The 14160-nt window shown below is 42.2% G+C and overlaps 1 protein-coding gene across 1 annotated transcript in view; it reads left to right on the forward strand.

The window, feature by feature from the left end:
• The window catches only part of LOC126234687 (trypsin-1-like), a 63657-nt gene extending 49796 nt beyond the window's left edge, over positions 1–13861 (forward strand). Inside the window, exon 7 of the mRNA XM_049943426.1 lies at positions 13609–13861. Within this exon, the coding sequence (XP_049799383.1) occupies positions 13609–13794 (186 nt within the window). The 3' untranslated portion in view covers positions 13795–13861. The remainder of the gene's footprint in view (positions 1–13608) is intronic.
• The last annotated feature ends 299 nt before the right edge of the window (positions 13862–14160 follow it).

Here is a 14160-nt window from a genome sequence, read left to right on the forward strand (position 1 = left end):
TCGCAGAGAGCCGTGACAACTTTGCCTTGCTAATCAAACACCGCTGAGCCAAAACATAATGAGCACTGCCCACCACGAGATTGAATGGGGTGTTGCTGGCAGGTGACGCAGTAAGGAAAGAGTGTTAGCGGAAGAGAGACGAACGGGCAGCCACTGTAACGAAGACGCGGGCCTCAGGTGCGGAGATCCAGTGATATAAGCAGTTTGACAAAGGGGGCGTTGTTGTGGCACTACGGCTGGAAACGAGAATCTCTGAAACTCGGAAGCTGATCGGTTGTTGGTGCACTACTGTTGTGAGCACCCATGGAAAGTAGTTGAAGGAAGGTGAAACAGCGATGGCTGGGTTCTTACAAGTCGTCACCCTGATGAATGGCTGCACGGAACATTCACCGCACCACAGATGCAAGCCGGTGAGGGCAGAATTATGCTATAGGGTACACTGAGTTGGGCTTCTATGGCTTCTATAGTGGTAATCGAAGGCATCATAACAGCAGTGAACTACTTGAACATTATTGCTGATTACCTGCATCTCTTCACGATTGAAGCCTCCCCTTACGGCGATGACATCATCCTGAAGCATAACTATCTGTGTTGCAAAGTCAGAATCGTGCTGCAGTGGCTTGAGTGGCATTGTAGTGAACTTACATTGATGCCTTGGCCAACATATGTGCCTGATCTTTACCCATTGGAACACATATTGGGCGCCGGCTGCATGCCCGTAAACCACCATCCTGTAATTTGCGGGAATTGCTTGACTTGTGGTTAGACATCTGGTGCCTCATACTTCTGGAATCCATTCCAATCAGAATCTCTGTTGTACTGTGTTTGAAAAGTGGAACAACACGCTATTAAACAGGAGGTCATAATGTTTCGGCTCATCGCTGTGTAGCGTTATCAACAAACCGGGTGGCATGTGTAGGCAAAGTAAGGGTTACATCTTTCCTATGGACGAAACAGAATTTGCTTCATCAGCAAATGACATGCTTAATGCAAGATATTGTTACAATAGAAATATCCGTTTCCAAAAAATTTTCGAATTTAAAAGTAGAAAGATTTTACATTGTCGCCGTGACTGCGCATTTGCGAAAGTGTCACTCGATTGCAAGGTTTGCAGCTGCTGACACAGATGTATTAGTTTGCTCCAAGTCGTCTTTATTTTACCGATTGAGAGCTACTGACACAAAAGACCCAACAACGTGTGCACAGACTGTACTTTTAGCTTGCGTAGTGTTCTTATTCTGTTTTACTTATAATCACATTTTCATGTTTACCTACTGCACAGTTTATACCAATCACTTAAAAACAACTAAACCATTTTGCCAAGTTCCTGTAAAATGTACGTGAATTTCACCTAACTCATAGTTACGTCGGTCCTTACCATTCCTTTTAATATATCTGATATCAGATCCATTAAAAGAAAATGATATAAAGAGGTTTCCTGCATTGCTCTTCCTGTTTACGGTGGCAGAGACAAAATGACTTTGGTACCGATATGTTTGTTACGTACGCTTTGTCCACAGCGAAACAGGACGATAAATAGTTTGGACAAGAAGAGAATAGAAGCTTTCGAAATGTGGTGCTACAGAAGAATGCTGAAGATTAGATGGGTTGATCACATAACTAATGAGGGGGTATTGAATAGGATTGGGGAGAAGAGAAGTTTGTGGCATAACTTGACTAGAAGAAGCGATCGGTTGGTAGGACATGTTCTGAGGCAACAAGGGATCACCAATTTAGTATTGGAGGGCAGCGTGGAAGGTAAAAATCGTAGAGGGAGACCAAGAGATGAATACACTAAGCAGATTCAAAAGGATGTAGGTTGCAGTAGGTACTGTAAGATGAAGAAGCTTGCACAGGATAGAGTAGCATGGAGAGCTGCATCAAACCAGTCTCAGGACTGAAGACCACAACAACAACAACTTACATAATAGAATTAGCATCTTAAACTGATTCTGAACAGCACCAATCACAAAAAATGCCATAATTTGACGTTATTCCCATCCAGTGTTGATGGTGTACGTGTGGATTGATTACTTCCCAAATAATTGTTTGGCATGCCGGTTTGGTCAAGTGACACACCTCGCATTCGTTCCTGTGTGTACAGCGACGCCCAGGTATCCGCGCGACAACACAGCACACATGGTACTCCTAACAGCTGTGTAATATACCGAGTGATCAAAAAGTCAGTATAAATTTGAGAACTTAATAAACCACGGAATAATGTAGTTAGAGAGGTAAAAATTGACACACATGCTTGGAATGACATGGGGTTTTATTACAACCAAAAAAAAGTATTCCTAGACGCGTGAAAGATCTCTTGCGAGCGTCGTTTGGTGATGATCGGGTGCTCAGCCGCCACTTTCGTCATGCTTGGCCTCCCACGTCCACAGACCTCAGTCCGTGCGATTATTGGCTTTGAGGTTACTTGAAGTCGCCAGTGTATCGTGATCGACCGACATCTCTAGGGATGCTGGAAGACAACATCCGACGCCAATGCCTCACCATAACTCTGGACATGCTTTACAGCGCTGTTCACAACATTATTCCTCGACTACAGCTATTGTTGAGGAATGATGGTGGACATATTGAGCATTTCCTGTAAATAACATCATCTTTGCTTTGTCTTACTTTGTTATGCTAATTATTGCTATTCTGATCAGATGAAGCGCCATCTGTCGGACATTTTTTGAAGGTTTGTATTTCTTTGGTGTCTTTCCAAGCATGTGTGTCAATTTGTACCTCTCTATCTACATCATTCCGTGATTTATTCAGTTTTCAAATTTATACTGACTTTTTTATCACCCGGTACATGGTGGGCTGTCAAAAATGCGTTCCATGCAGTAATACTAAACAACTGAAAACATAAATTTGTTATAAACATCGAATTACATGAAGAGTTCAATGAAACTACAAAAGATGCTCAAACTGGTTTACATGCTGTTCTAAGCAAACATTGCATCTTTTCAACAACATTTACAAATTTTGTCACAAATCTTCCAAGACTGCATGTTCTCAAATTCTGACTGAATTTGTTCCTTCAAATGATCAACACCACCAATGTTGACGGAATAAATGTCATTTTTTAGTATATCTCAGATAGAAAATTCCATGGGTGTTATATCTGGTGATCGTGTAGGCCATTCAATTATACCCCGTCCGATAATCCACTCATCAAAATATCCATAGTAGTATTATAAATGTGAAAGTTACTCTGCCTATTAAGTCTTCACGAGTAACCCACTCAACCGATTTCTATTAAATTTTGTACGGAGGTGGCTTGAAACCTGAGGAAGAAAATAGGCTGGTTTAGAAAGTGCGTAATACAGGATATTTATTGATTAGAAGAATATTACGTGAATTAGGAAAATAAATGTTTATTCTCTGAAAAAGCTGTTTACTCTTTGACTTTTTATCTTTATCATATCTGTGAAAATGCTTTTGTTCGTTGATATGTGTTACATGATACGATTCAAAGTAATGAACACAATGCATACACAAAGTTCAATGTGTTTAACCGAAACGCCCACATTAATTGTTACTTTCCAATTTTAACTACACTTCTTGATACATATGTAGGTAATTTACAGTACTTCAAATTTAAAATGGCTCTGAGCTCTATGGGACTTAACTTCTGAGGTCATCAGTCCCCTAGAACTTAGAACTATTTAAACCTAACTAACCTAAGGACATCACACACATCCATACCCGAGGCAGGATTCGAACCTGCGACCGTAGCGGTCGCGCGGTTACAGACTGTAGCGCGTAGAACCGCTTGGCCACTCCGGCCGGCAATTTACAGTACTGCTATAAAAATAAGGCCCGATTAGTGCACTGTGGAAAATCCCTGCTGATACACTCACACCAGGTGTGTTTAACTCTTTCTTTTACTGTAACTCCAGTCTAGGATACAATGTTTACTTGAAATCACGTTATTAATTTCGGCCGATAATAACCATCTTCAGACCTGAGCAGAAATGTATAGTAATGCACATATCACACCATTAAATGTGATGGTTCAGCCATTTTGGTTTCCCCAAACAAATAAAATTATAGTATGTAAAGAGCACCACTGAAGCGTACATACTGCACGTAAAGAGAGACACAGTTTATCTCCAGCGCCAGATGGGAATTCATAGAATCCCAGCAGCCACAGTTGTTTCTGTTCACTCTGCCATTCACCTTAAAAGCCGCTTCATCGCTCCAAAGAATGCTTTTGTAAGACTTGGGGTCAGATGTTTGTCCGACTGCGTTTAATTCGCAGAATTCCTTATGCCAGTTTGGATCGTCTTTTAGGGCATGAAGTAAAAAAAGGAGTCCTTATTTCAGCTTTTTCTGAAGCCTTCGTATGCTTGTTCTTGCTATGCTACATTCCTTGAACACTTTCCTTTGAATTTTAGTCGATGATTGCACAAAACATTACGTAACAAGGTCAACATTCTCTCCTTTAGTAACATACTTTGGCCTTCCCAAATGGGGTAGCTCCATTACCCTTCCAGTCTCTTCAAATCATAGATTTAGATTTCGAATACCTTTTCGAGATGGAGGTTGGATGTTTGCAAAACGTTCCACAAACAAGTCACGAACATCACCGTAATTAGTCATGTTTACATAATGTCTGCAGATAAATACACGCAGTTCTGTAGTTAACTTTCAATTCATTGTTTCTCAGACAGCAACAAACAAGATAACCTCAAACTACTAGTATTCAACTGACGTATGGGTACTACACACTAGTCAAGGACACAACAGACTAACCACGATGCTAGGCAAAACAAAGTCTAAGGATTACCAGTGACAAATGACTTACGGCCAATGCGGTAAATAACTCTGCGCACAACCGTGAATCAGATGAAATATTCTATGTGCCTACTCGTATTCTCATGAACTGATTATTTTCCAGGAATTGTTTCGTACGTAAGTTGGAAGAGAGAAAAACAATTTCCCGTTGATTTATTTGTATTTACGCACAGCCGAGTCCTTAAACACCGTGTCACACGCTATCATTCAGGGAAAGAATTCCTACTACACAATTTCTTATGTTTTTAACTTGTATACATGTGTTCGTATAGACTGGTTTCTTTTCGAAGAACTGCTTGGCATGCAGGTTGTAACAGGAAAAGTGTATCGCTTTCGTTCATTCGCGCGTGTGTGTGTCTATGTCTCTATCTCTCTGTGTGTGTGTGTGTGTGAAGGGGGGGGGGGGGCTATTTAATCTCAAGATCCTTCACTCACTCACTCTCTCTCTCTCTCTCTCTCTCTCTCTCTCTCTCTCTCTCCCCATGTATTGGCAGGCATAGACCGATCTTTGAAAAATCAAGAGACATATAAACTGATATATATATATATATATATATATATATATATATATATATATATATATAGCTGATAATGTTGCTGTAGTACAATTGCATTTCTGCTAAATGTACAACCAGCATGTTACATTGTCACAACACAAATTCAGCTTTCTTCCACTTACAATCAATGTATTGTGGAGATTTTTACTTTCTCCTCACAGTACAACAGCTGCGTCTGTTGTACATTTGTAAAAATGATATGTTTCATTTTTAAACTAAAATTACAGCTCTGATATATTTACGGTCAACATATGATGCAAGTAGTTCTTTTTTTTTATTTGGTCGTAACACAACAATCTAAAATATATTTAATATGTTCCATGAAGTTTCGGGATGTAGCCGGATGACGTCGACTTCCTAACGCGATAATTCGGCTGACAACCATTCCGACATCTTCTGGTGAGTGTTTGGCACTTGGACTTACAAAACACTCACTTGAAGATGGCCGAATGGTTGTCAGACGAAATATGGTGGCAAGAAGTCCATGTCATCTGGCTGTAGCAAATGAGATATTCTTTAAAACGGCGAAATTTCTGGAATTGTATTTAATTTACGTAAATTCGTATAATAGAATTTCAGGTAAAGTAAATAGTTTCAGTCTCTTTAGGAATCTTGTACTATTCACATCTTCTCCTGTTATGCTGATAGTACATTATCTAGCTACAAAAACGTAGAGGGAGGTACAGATCCTTGACTGACCCACCCAGTTTCCTGGCTTGCCACCGGCAGGGCATTTCAAGGATTCGATGGGAAGAAGTAGGCTGTCAGTCCAAAAACTTTCGAGACTGGATTAATAAAGAGTGGAGAAAACTTAATATGGTGCTTTTAATCGTTTCCCTCTCACGACGCACGAAATGCGTTGTACTCATGTGCAACATTCGCCACTTTTTCGGTGTTGGCTAACCATTAGAGATACATTTTTCGCGTCAGAATTGCCTCTCTGGCGGCTTTACCTTTCCTAAAACCGAACTGATCGTAATCTAACAGTTCTTCAATTTTCTTTTCCATTCCTCAGTCTGTTATTCCTGACAGCAACTTGGATGCATGAACTGTTAAGCTCATTGTGCGGTAATACTCGCACTTGTCGGTTCTTGCAACTCTTCAAACCTGTGTGGATAATTTTTTTTCCAGAAAGTCTATGGGATATTGCCAAACTTCAAAAGTCGTTTTGCTGCCATTTCCATGGCTTTATAAATTCTGAAGGAATGTTACCAGTCCCTTGTGCCTTATTCGATCGAAAGTTTTCCAAAGCTCATTTAAATTCTGATTTCAATAGTCGATCCCCTATTTCTTCTACACTGCGGCCATTAAAATTGCTACACCACGAATATGCCGTGCTACACACGCGAAATTTAACCGACACGAAGAAGATGCTGTGATATGCAAATGATTAGCTTTTCAGATCATTCACACAAGGTTGGCGCCGGTGGCGACACCTACAAGTGCTGACTTGAGGAAAGTTTCCAACAGATTTCTCATACACAAACAGCAGTTGACCGGCGTTGCCTGGTGAAACCGTTGTTGTGATGCCTCGTGTAAGGAGGAGAAATGCGTACCATCACGTTTCCCACTTTGATAAAGGTCGGATTGTAGCCTATCGCGATTGCGGTTTATCGTATTGCGACATTGCTGCTCGCGTTGGTCGAGATCCAATGACTGTTAGCAAAATATGGAATCAGTAGATTCAGGTGGGTAATACGGAACGCCGTTCTGGATCCCAACGGCCTCGTATCACTAGCAGTCGAGATGACAGGCATCTTATCCGCGTGGCTGCAACAGATCGTGTGGCCACGTCTCGATCCCTGAGTCAATAGATGGGGACGTTCGCAAGACAACAACTATCTGCACGAACAGTTCGACAACGTTTGCAGCTTCATGGACTATCAGCTCGGAGACCATGGCTGCGGTTACCCTTGACTCTGCATCACAGGCAGGAGCGCCTGCGGTGGTGCACCTAACAACGAACCTGGGTGCACCAATGGCAAAACGTCATTTTTTCGGATTAATCCAGTTTCTGCTTACAGCATCATGATGGTCGCATCCGTGTTTGGTGACATCGCGGTGAACACACATTGGAAGCGTCTATTCGTCATCGCCATACTGGCATATCACCCGGTGTGATGGTATGGGGTGCCATTGGTTGGACGTCTCGGTCACCTCTTGTTTCTCATTGACGGCCCTTTGAACAGTAGACGTTACATTTCAGATGTGTTACGACCCGTGGCTCTACCCTTCATTCGATCCCTGCAAAACCCTACATTTGAACAGAACAATGCACGACCGTAAGTTGCAGGTCCTCTACGGGCCTTTCTGGATACAGAGAATGTTCGGCTGCTGCCCTGGCCAGCACATTCTCCAGATCTCCCACCAATTGGAAACGTCTTGTCAATGGTGGCCGAGCAACTGACTCGTCACAATACGCCAGTCACTATTCCTGATGAACTGTGGTATCCTGTTGAAGCCGCATGGTCAGCTGTACCTGTACACGCCATCCAAGCTCTGTTTGACTCAATGCCCACGCGTATCTAGACCGTAATTACGGACAGAGGTGGTTGTTCTGGATACTGATTTCTCAGGATCTATGCACCCAAATTGAGTGAAAATGTAATCACATGTCAGTTCTAGTATAATATATTTGTCCAATGAATACTCGTTTATCATCTGCATTTCTTCTTGGTGTAGCAATTTTAATGGCCAATAGTGTATATTAACTCCTGCATCTTTTCTTATCACGTCATTAGAGAAGTCTTCCCCCTCATAGAGGCCTTCAGTGTACTCGTTCCACCTATCTACTCTCTCAATCTCTCTCTCTCTCTCTCTCTGTCTCTCTCACACACACACACACACACACACACACACACACTCTCTCTATCTTTCTCTCTCTCCTTTGCACTGAACAGTGGAATTCCCATTGCACTCTTAATGTTACCACCATTATTTCTACTTTCACCGATGGTTGTTTTGACTTTTCTATATGCTGAATGTAAAGGGGGACGAAAATCTAATAGTCATGGGCGACTGGAATGCAGCTGTAGGGGAAGGAGGAGAAGAAAAGGTTACAGGAGAATATGGGCTTGGGACAAGGAATGAAAGAGGAGAAAGACTTATTGAGTTCTGTAACAAGTTTCAGCTAGTAATAGCGAATACTCTGTTCAAGAATCACAAGAGGAGGAGGTATACTTGGAAAAGGCCGGGAGATACGGGAAGATTTCAATTAGATTAGATCATGGTCAGACAGAGATTCCGAAATCAGATACTGGATTGTAAGGTGTACCCAGGAGCAGATATAGACTCAGATCACAATATAGTAGTGATGAAGAGTAGGCTGAAGTTCAAGACATAAGTCAGGAAGAATCAATACGCAAAGAAGTGGGATACGGAAGTACTAAGGAATGAAGAGATACGTCTGAAGTTCTCTAACGCTATAGATACAGCAATAAGGAATAGCGCAGAGGAATGGACATCTCTAGAAAGGGCCATCACAGAAGTTGGGAAGGAAAACATAGGTACAAAGAAGGTAGCTGCGAAGAAACCAAGGGTAACAGAAGAAATACTTAAGTTGATTGATGAAAGGAGGAAGTACAAACATGTTCCGGGAAAATCAGGAATACAGAAGTGCAAGTTGCTGAGGAATGAAATAAATAGGAAGTGCAGGGAAGCTAAGACGAAATGGCTGCAGGAAAAATGTGAAGACATCGAAAAAGATATGATTGTCGGAAGGACAGACTCAGCATACAGGAAAGTCAAAACAACCTTTGGTGACATCAAAAGCAACGGTGGTAGCATTAGGAGTGCAACGGGAATTCCACTGTTAAATGCAGAGGAGAGAGCAGATAGGTGGAAAGAATACATTGAAAGCCTCTATGAGGGTGAATGTGATAGAAGAAGAAACAGAAGTCGACTTAGAAGAGATAGGGGATCCAGTATTAGAATCGGAATTTAAAAGAGCTTTGGAGGACTTACGGTCAAATAAGGCAGAAGGGATAGATAACATTCCATCAGAACTTCTAAAATCATTGGGGGAAGTGGCAACAAAACGACTATTCACGTTTGTGTGTAGAATATATGAGTCTGGCGACATAACATCTGACTTTCGGAAAAGCATCATCCACACAATTCCGAAGACGGCAAGAGCTGACAAGTGCGAGAATTATCGCACAATTAGCTTAACAGCTCATGCATCGAAGCTGCTTACAAGAATAATATACAGAAGAATGGAAACGAAAATTGAGAATGCGCTAGGTGACGATCAGTTTGACTTTAGGAAAAGTAAAGGGACGAGACAGGCAATTCTGACGTTACGGCTAATAATGGAAGCAAGGCTAAAGAAAAATCAAGACACTTTCATAGGATTTGTCGACCTGGAAAAAGCGTTCGACAATATAAAATGGTGCAAGCTGTTCGAGATTCTGAAAAACGTAGGGGTAAGCTATAGGGAGAGACGGGTCATATACAATATGCATAACAACCAAGAGGGAATAATAAGAGTGGACGATTAGGAACGAAGTGCTCGTATTAAGAAGGGTGTAAGACAAGGCTGTAGCCTTTCACCCCTACTCTTCAATCTGTACATCGAGGAAGCAATTATGGAAATAAAAGAAAGGTTCAGGAGTGGAATTAAAATACAAGGTGAAAGGATATCAATGATACGATTCGCTGATGACATTGCTATCCTGAGTGAAAGTGAAGAAGAATTAAATGATCTGCTGAATGGAATGAACAGTCTAATGAGTTCACAGTATGGTTTGAGAGTAAATCGGAGAAAGACGAAGGTAATTAGAAGTAGTAGAAATGAGAACAGCGAGAAACTTAACATCAGGATTGATGGTCACGAAGTCAATGAAGTTAAGGAATTCTGCTACCTAGGCAGTAAAATAACCAATGACGGACGGAGCAAGGAGGACATCAAAAGCAGACTCGCTATGGCAAAAAAGGCATTTCTGGCCAAGAGAAGTCTACTAATATCAAATACCGGCCTTAATTTGAGGAAGAAATTTCTGAGGATGTACGTCTGGAGTACAGCATTGTATGGTAGTGAAACATGGACTGTGGGAAAACCGGAAGAGAAGAGAATCGAAGCATTTGAGATATGCTATAGACGAATGTTGAAAATTAGGTGGACTGATAAGGTAAGGAATGAGGAGGTTCTACGCAGAATCGGAGAGGATAGGAATATGTGGAAAACACTGATAAGGAGAAGGGACAGGATGATAGGACATCTGCTAAGACATGAGGGAATGACTTCCATGGTACTAGAGGGAGCTGTAGAGGGCAAAAACTGTAGAGGAAGACAGAGATTGGAATACGTCAAGCAAATAATTGAGGACGTAGGTTGCAAGTGCTACTCTGAGATGAAGAGGTTATCACAGGAAAGGAATTCGTGGCGGGCCGCATCAAACCAGTCAGTAGACTGATGACCAAAAAAAAAAAAAAAAAAAAAAAAAAAAAATGCTGAATATGTCTTTCCAACGATCATTTCTCTTTCGATTTCTACAGATGTCCATTCGTTTTCAACTGAACTGCCTACTGAGCTAGTCGTTATCGCAGTATTGACAGACTCAAAGAACTTCAGACGTATCTCCTCAGTCCTTAGCAACTCTGTATTCCACTTCTTTGCGCATTCATTTTTCCTGACTAGTCTCTTAAGCTTCATGCTTCCCTTCATCACTGCTAAATTGTGATCTGAGTTTATATCTCTTCCTGGCTACGCCTTACAATCCAGTATCTGAAATCTTCCCATGTAACCTGGCCTTTTCCAAGTATACTACGTCCTGTTGCGGTTCTTGAACAGAGTATTCGTTGTTACTAGTTGAAATTTACTGCAGAACTCAAGTAGTCTGTCTTCTCTCTCACTCCTTGTCCCAATCCCATATTCTCCCATAACCCATTTTTCTACTCCTCTCACTACAACCGCATTCCAGTCCCCCATCACTATTAGATTTTCATCTTCCTGTACGTACTGAATTATCCGTTCAATATCCTCATATACTTTCTCTGTCTTCATGCGACGTCGACACGTATACCTGAATTATCGTTGTCGATGTTGGCTTCATATCGATTTTGATGAGAACAATAGTATCTCTGAACTGTTCACAGTAACTTACTCTCTTTCCCACTTTCCTATTCATAACGAATCCTACTCCCATTTTACGATTTTCTTCTGCTGTTGATATACTCATTTGACTAGAAAACCTTGTTTTTTTTTCATTTCACTTCACTGCCCCGCTATATCCTAAATTGAGCCTTAGCATTTCCCTTTACAGATTTTATAGCTTCCCTACCATATTAAAGCTTCTGACTCGTAGAACGTTATCTTTTCATTGGGTATCCAATCTATTTCTCATGGTTACTTCCCCCTTGGCAGCCTCCTCTCGGAGATCCGAATGGGGGACTAGTCCAGAAGCTTCTGCCAATGGAGAGATCAATCATCATGACACTTTTTCAATTACAGGCCACATGTGCCGTGAACACATGTTATGTGCCTTTAATGCAGTGGTTTCCATTGCCTTCTGCATCCTCATACCATTGACATTTGTTGGTTCTTCCACCTTCAGGGGCAGTCTACCACCACAAGGGCAAGAGAGTGTCTTGAACCTTTCCCCGCACCTCCGCCCTCTTTCAACAAGGCCTTTAGCAGAATAATGGTGAATTCTTATCCTGGAAATCTTCGGCCACCATTGTTGATGATTTTTATTCAAACGAATACAAGAATGTATTTGTGGCTGTGGGGATCACATCTCATGCTGATGTTGAGGATAGGCAGCAGCTACAAATGGTCGGAATGTCTAACCACATAATTCAAGTTACGAGATGAACATCTTCACACACGCGGGTTTTTCAATAAGTAATGTAACATTCTTTCTGAAAGCAGGTTGGTTTTATTCAGGATTCCATTACACCATATTATTTCCATTCTTTTGGCTAAAATTTCGGTTCAATGCGACGTCCTTACGCCGCCTATCTGGGAAGACCTGTACGCACGCATGGTGCCACTCAAAGGTTCGATGTCGCACCGAACGTCTTGCTGCATCAATAACCCCCTCGTCATCCACGTACTGCTTCCCGCAAAGTGCGTTCTTCATGAGGCCAAACAGACGGAAGTCGGAAGATGCGAGATCCAGCTTGTAGGGTGGATGAGGAAGAACAATCAATTGAAGTTTCGTGAGCTCCTCTTAGGTGCGCTCAATTGTGTGAGGTATGTTGCCATGGAGAAGGAGAACTTCGTTTGCATTTTTGTGGCGACTAACGCGCTGTAATCGTTTCTTCAGTTTTCTGAGGGTAGCACAACACACTTCAGAATGGATCGTTGCACCATAATGGAGGACATCAAACAGAATAACCCTTTCAGAGGCCTAGAACAATGTCGCTATGACTATACCGACTAAGGGTGCGGATTCGAAATTTTCCGTCGGAGGAGAGGTGGTGTGGTGCCACTTCATGGATTGCCGTTTTGTTTCCGGTTCGAAATGACGAACCCATGTTTCTGAGGCAATGTTGGAGAAAAAATTCTCACGATCAACCTCGTAACATGCAAGCACTTCCGCACAGAAGGCCCTTCGTTGCTCTTTATGGTCTTCTGTTAGGCGGTGTGGAACTAAGCGGCCACAAACCTTAAGATAACTCCGGCAGGTGGACGAGTGTGTGAGCACTACCAACAGAGATGTGCAGCTGAGCATCGAGGTGTTTTATTGGGATCCGTGGATCGCCTTGAATGAGAGTGACCACTAGTTCCGACATTGCAGGAGTCACTACTGTGTGCGCAAGGTCTGCACGCGGGACATTTGGCAGGTTTTCGTGACCTTGTAGGGACGATGACAGACACCTCTCCCAACAACTCACCGTTCTTTTGTTCACCGCCAGGTGTCCGTAGTCATTCTGAAAGCGCCAATGAATATCTCTGAAGGTTACGAATAGACCGCCACCAATCTAAACTTCATGAAATTATAGGGGCTGAAGCGGCAATATTCCACGATGTCCCACAATAACTTACGCACTTTTTAAACCGAAAGTGGCCGAGAAAAAAAAAATTGTGGCATTACTTATTGAACGCCGCTCGTAGTTTGATAAATATTGAGATGTTACTTCACGTTATACTACTGTCCACTTCCGTCACTGTAAATTAATAACAAATATTAACTGAATGTACATTAGATGTACTGTTAGGTATGGAACAAGTGAATTCCTAGTGCTAAGATGATCAGTGGGGAGTAGAGAAACTGTGTTCCGAGTGGTGAACTGGTGTACTCTGCTGCAGGGAGACAGCGGAGGGCCGATGACGTGTGGCGGTCTGCTGACGGGTCTGGTGTCCTGGGGTCACGACATATGTGGCATCCCCGGCTACCCTGGGGTCTACACCAGTGTCCCCTACTACGCTGACTGGATCGCCGGCACGCTCGCTGCCAGCTACGCCGAGTTATCTCTCAACAGGCTGCAACCGTAGCTGTCTACACAATTCGCCATTCACATCTCATTCTAAGCTAATACACATATTCCTCCAATTTTCTTGCTAACCTTATGACTTTATATTATTCAAATTGTCCATCCATAATAAAGTACCTCTAATGAAACATTCATGAATCCATTTTTTATTATTTAGATGCCTGTTTTCTGTTTCTTACCGTTTTATCCACATGAGGACCGTCTAAAAAGCCCAAATCCCACATTACTATTTTTCCTCCACTTCCTTCCTCGCATTCGTCCTTTCAGTATATTTTGTCCGTAGCTCGTGGTCGTGCGGTAGCGTTCTCGCTTCCCACGCCTGGGTTCCCGGGTTCGATTCCCGGCGGGGTCAGGGATTTTCTTTGCC

Source organism: Schistocerca nitens, chromosome 2 (genome assembly GCF_023898315.1).
Source record: "Schistocerca nitens isolate TAMUIC-IGC-003100 chromosome 2, iqSchNite1.1, whole genome shotgun sequence".
NCBI lineage: Eukaryota > Metazoa > Arthropoda > Insecta > Orthoptera > Acrididae > Schistocerca > Schistocerca nitens.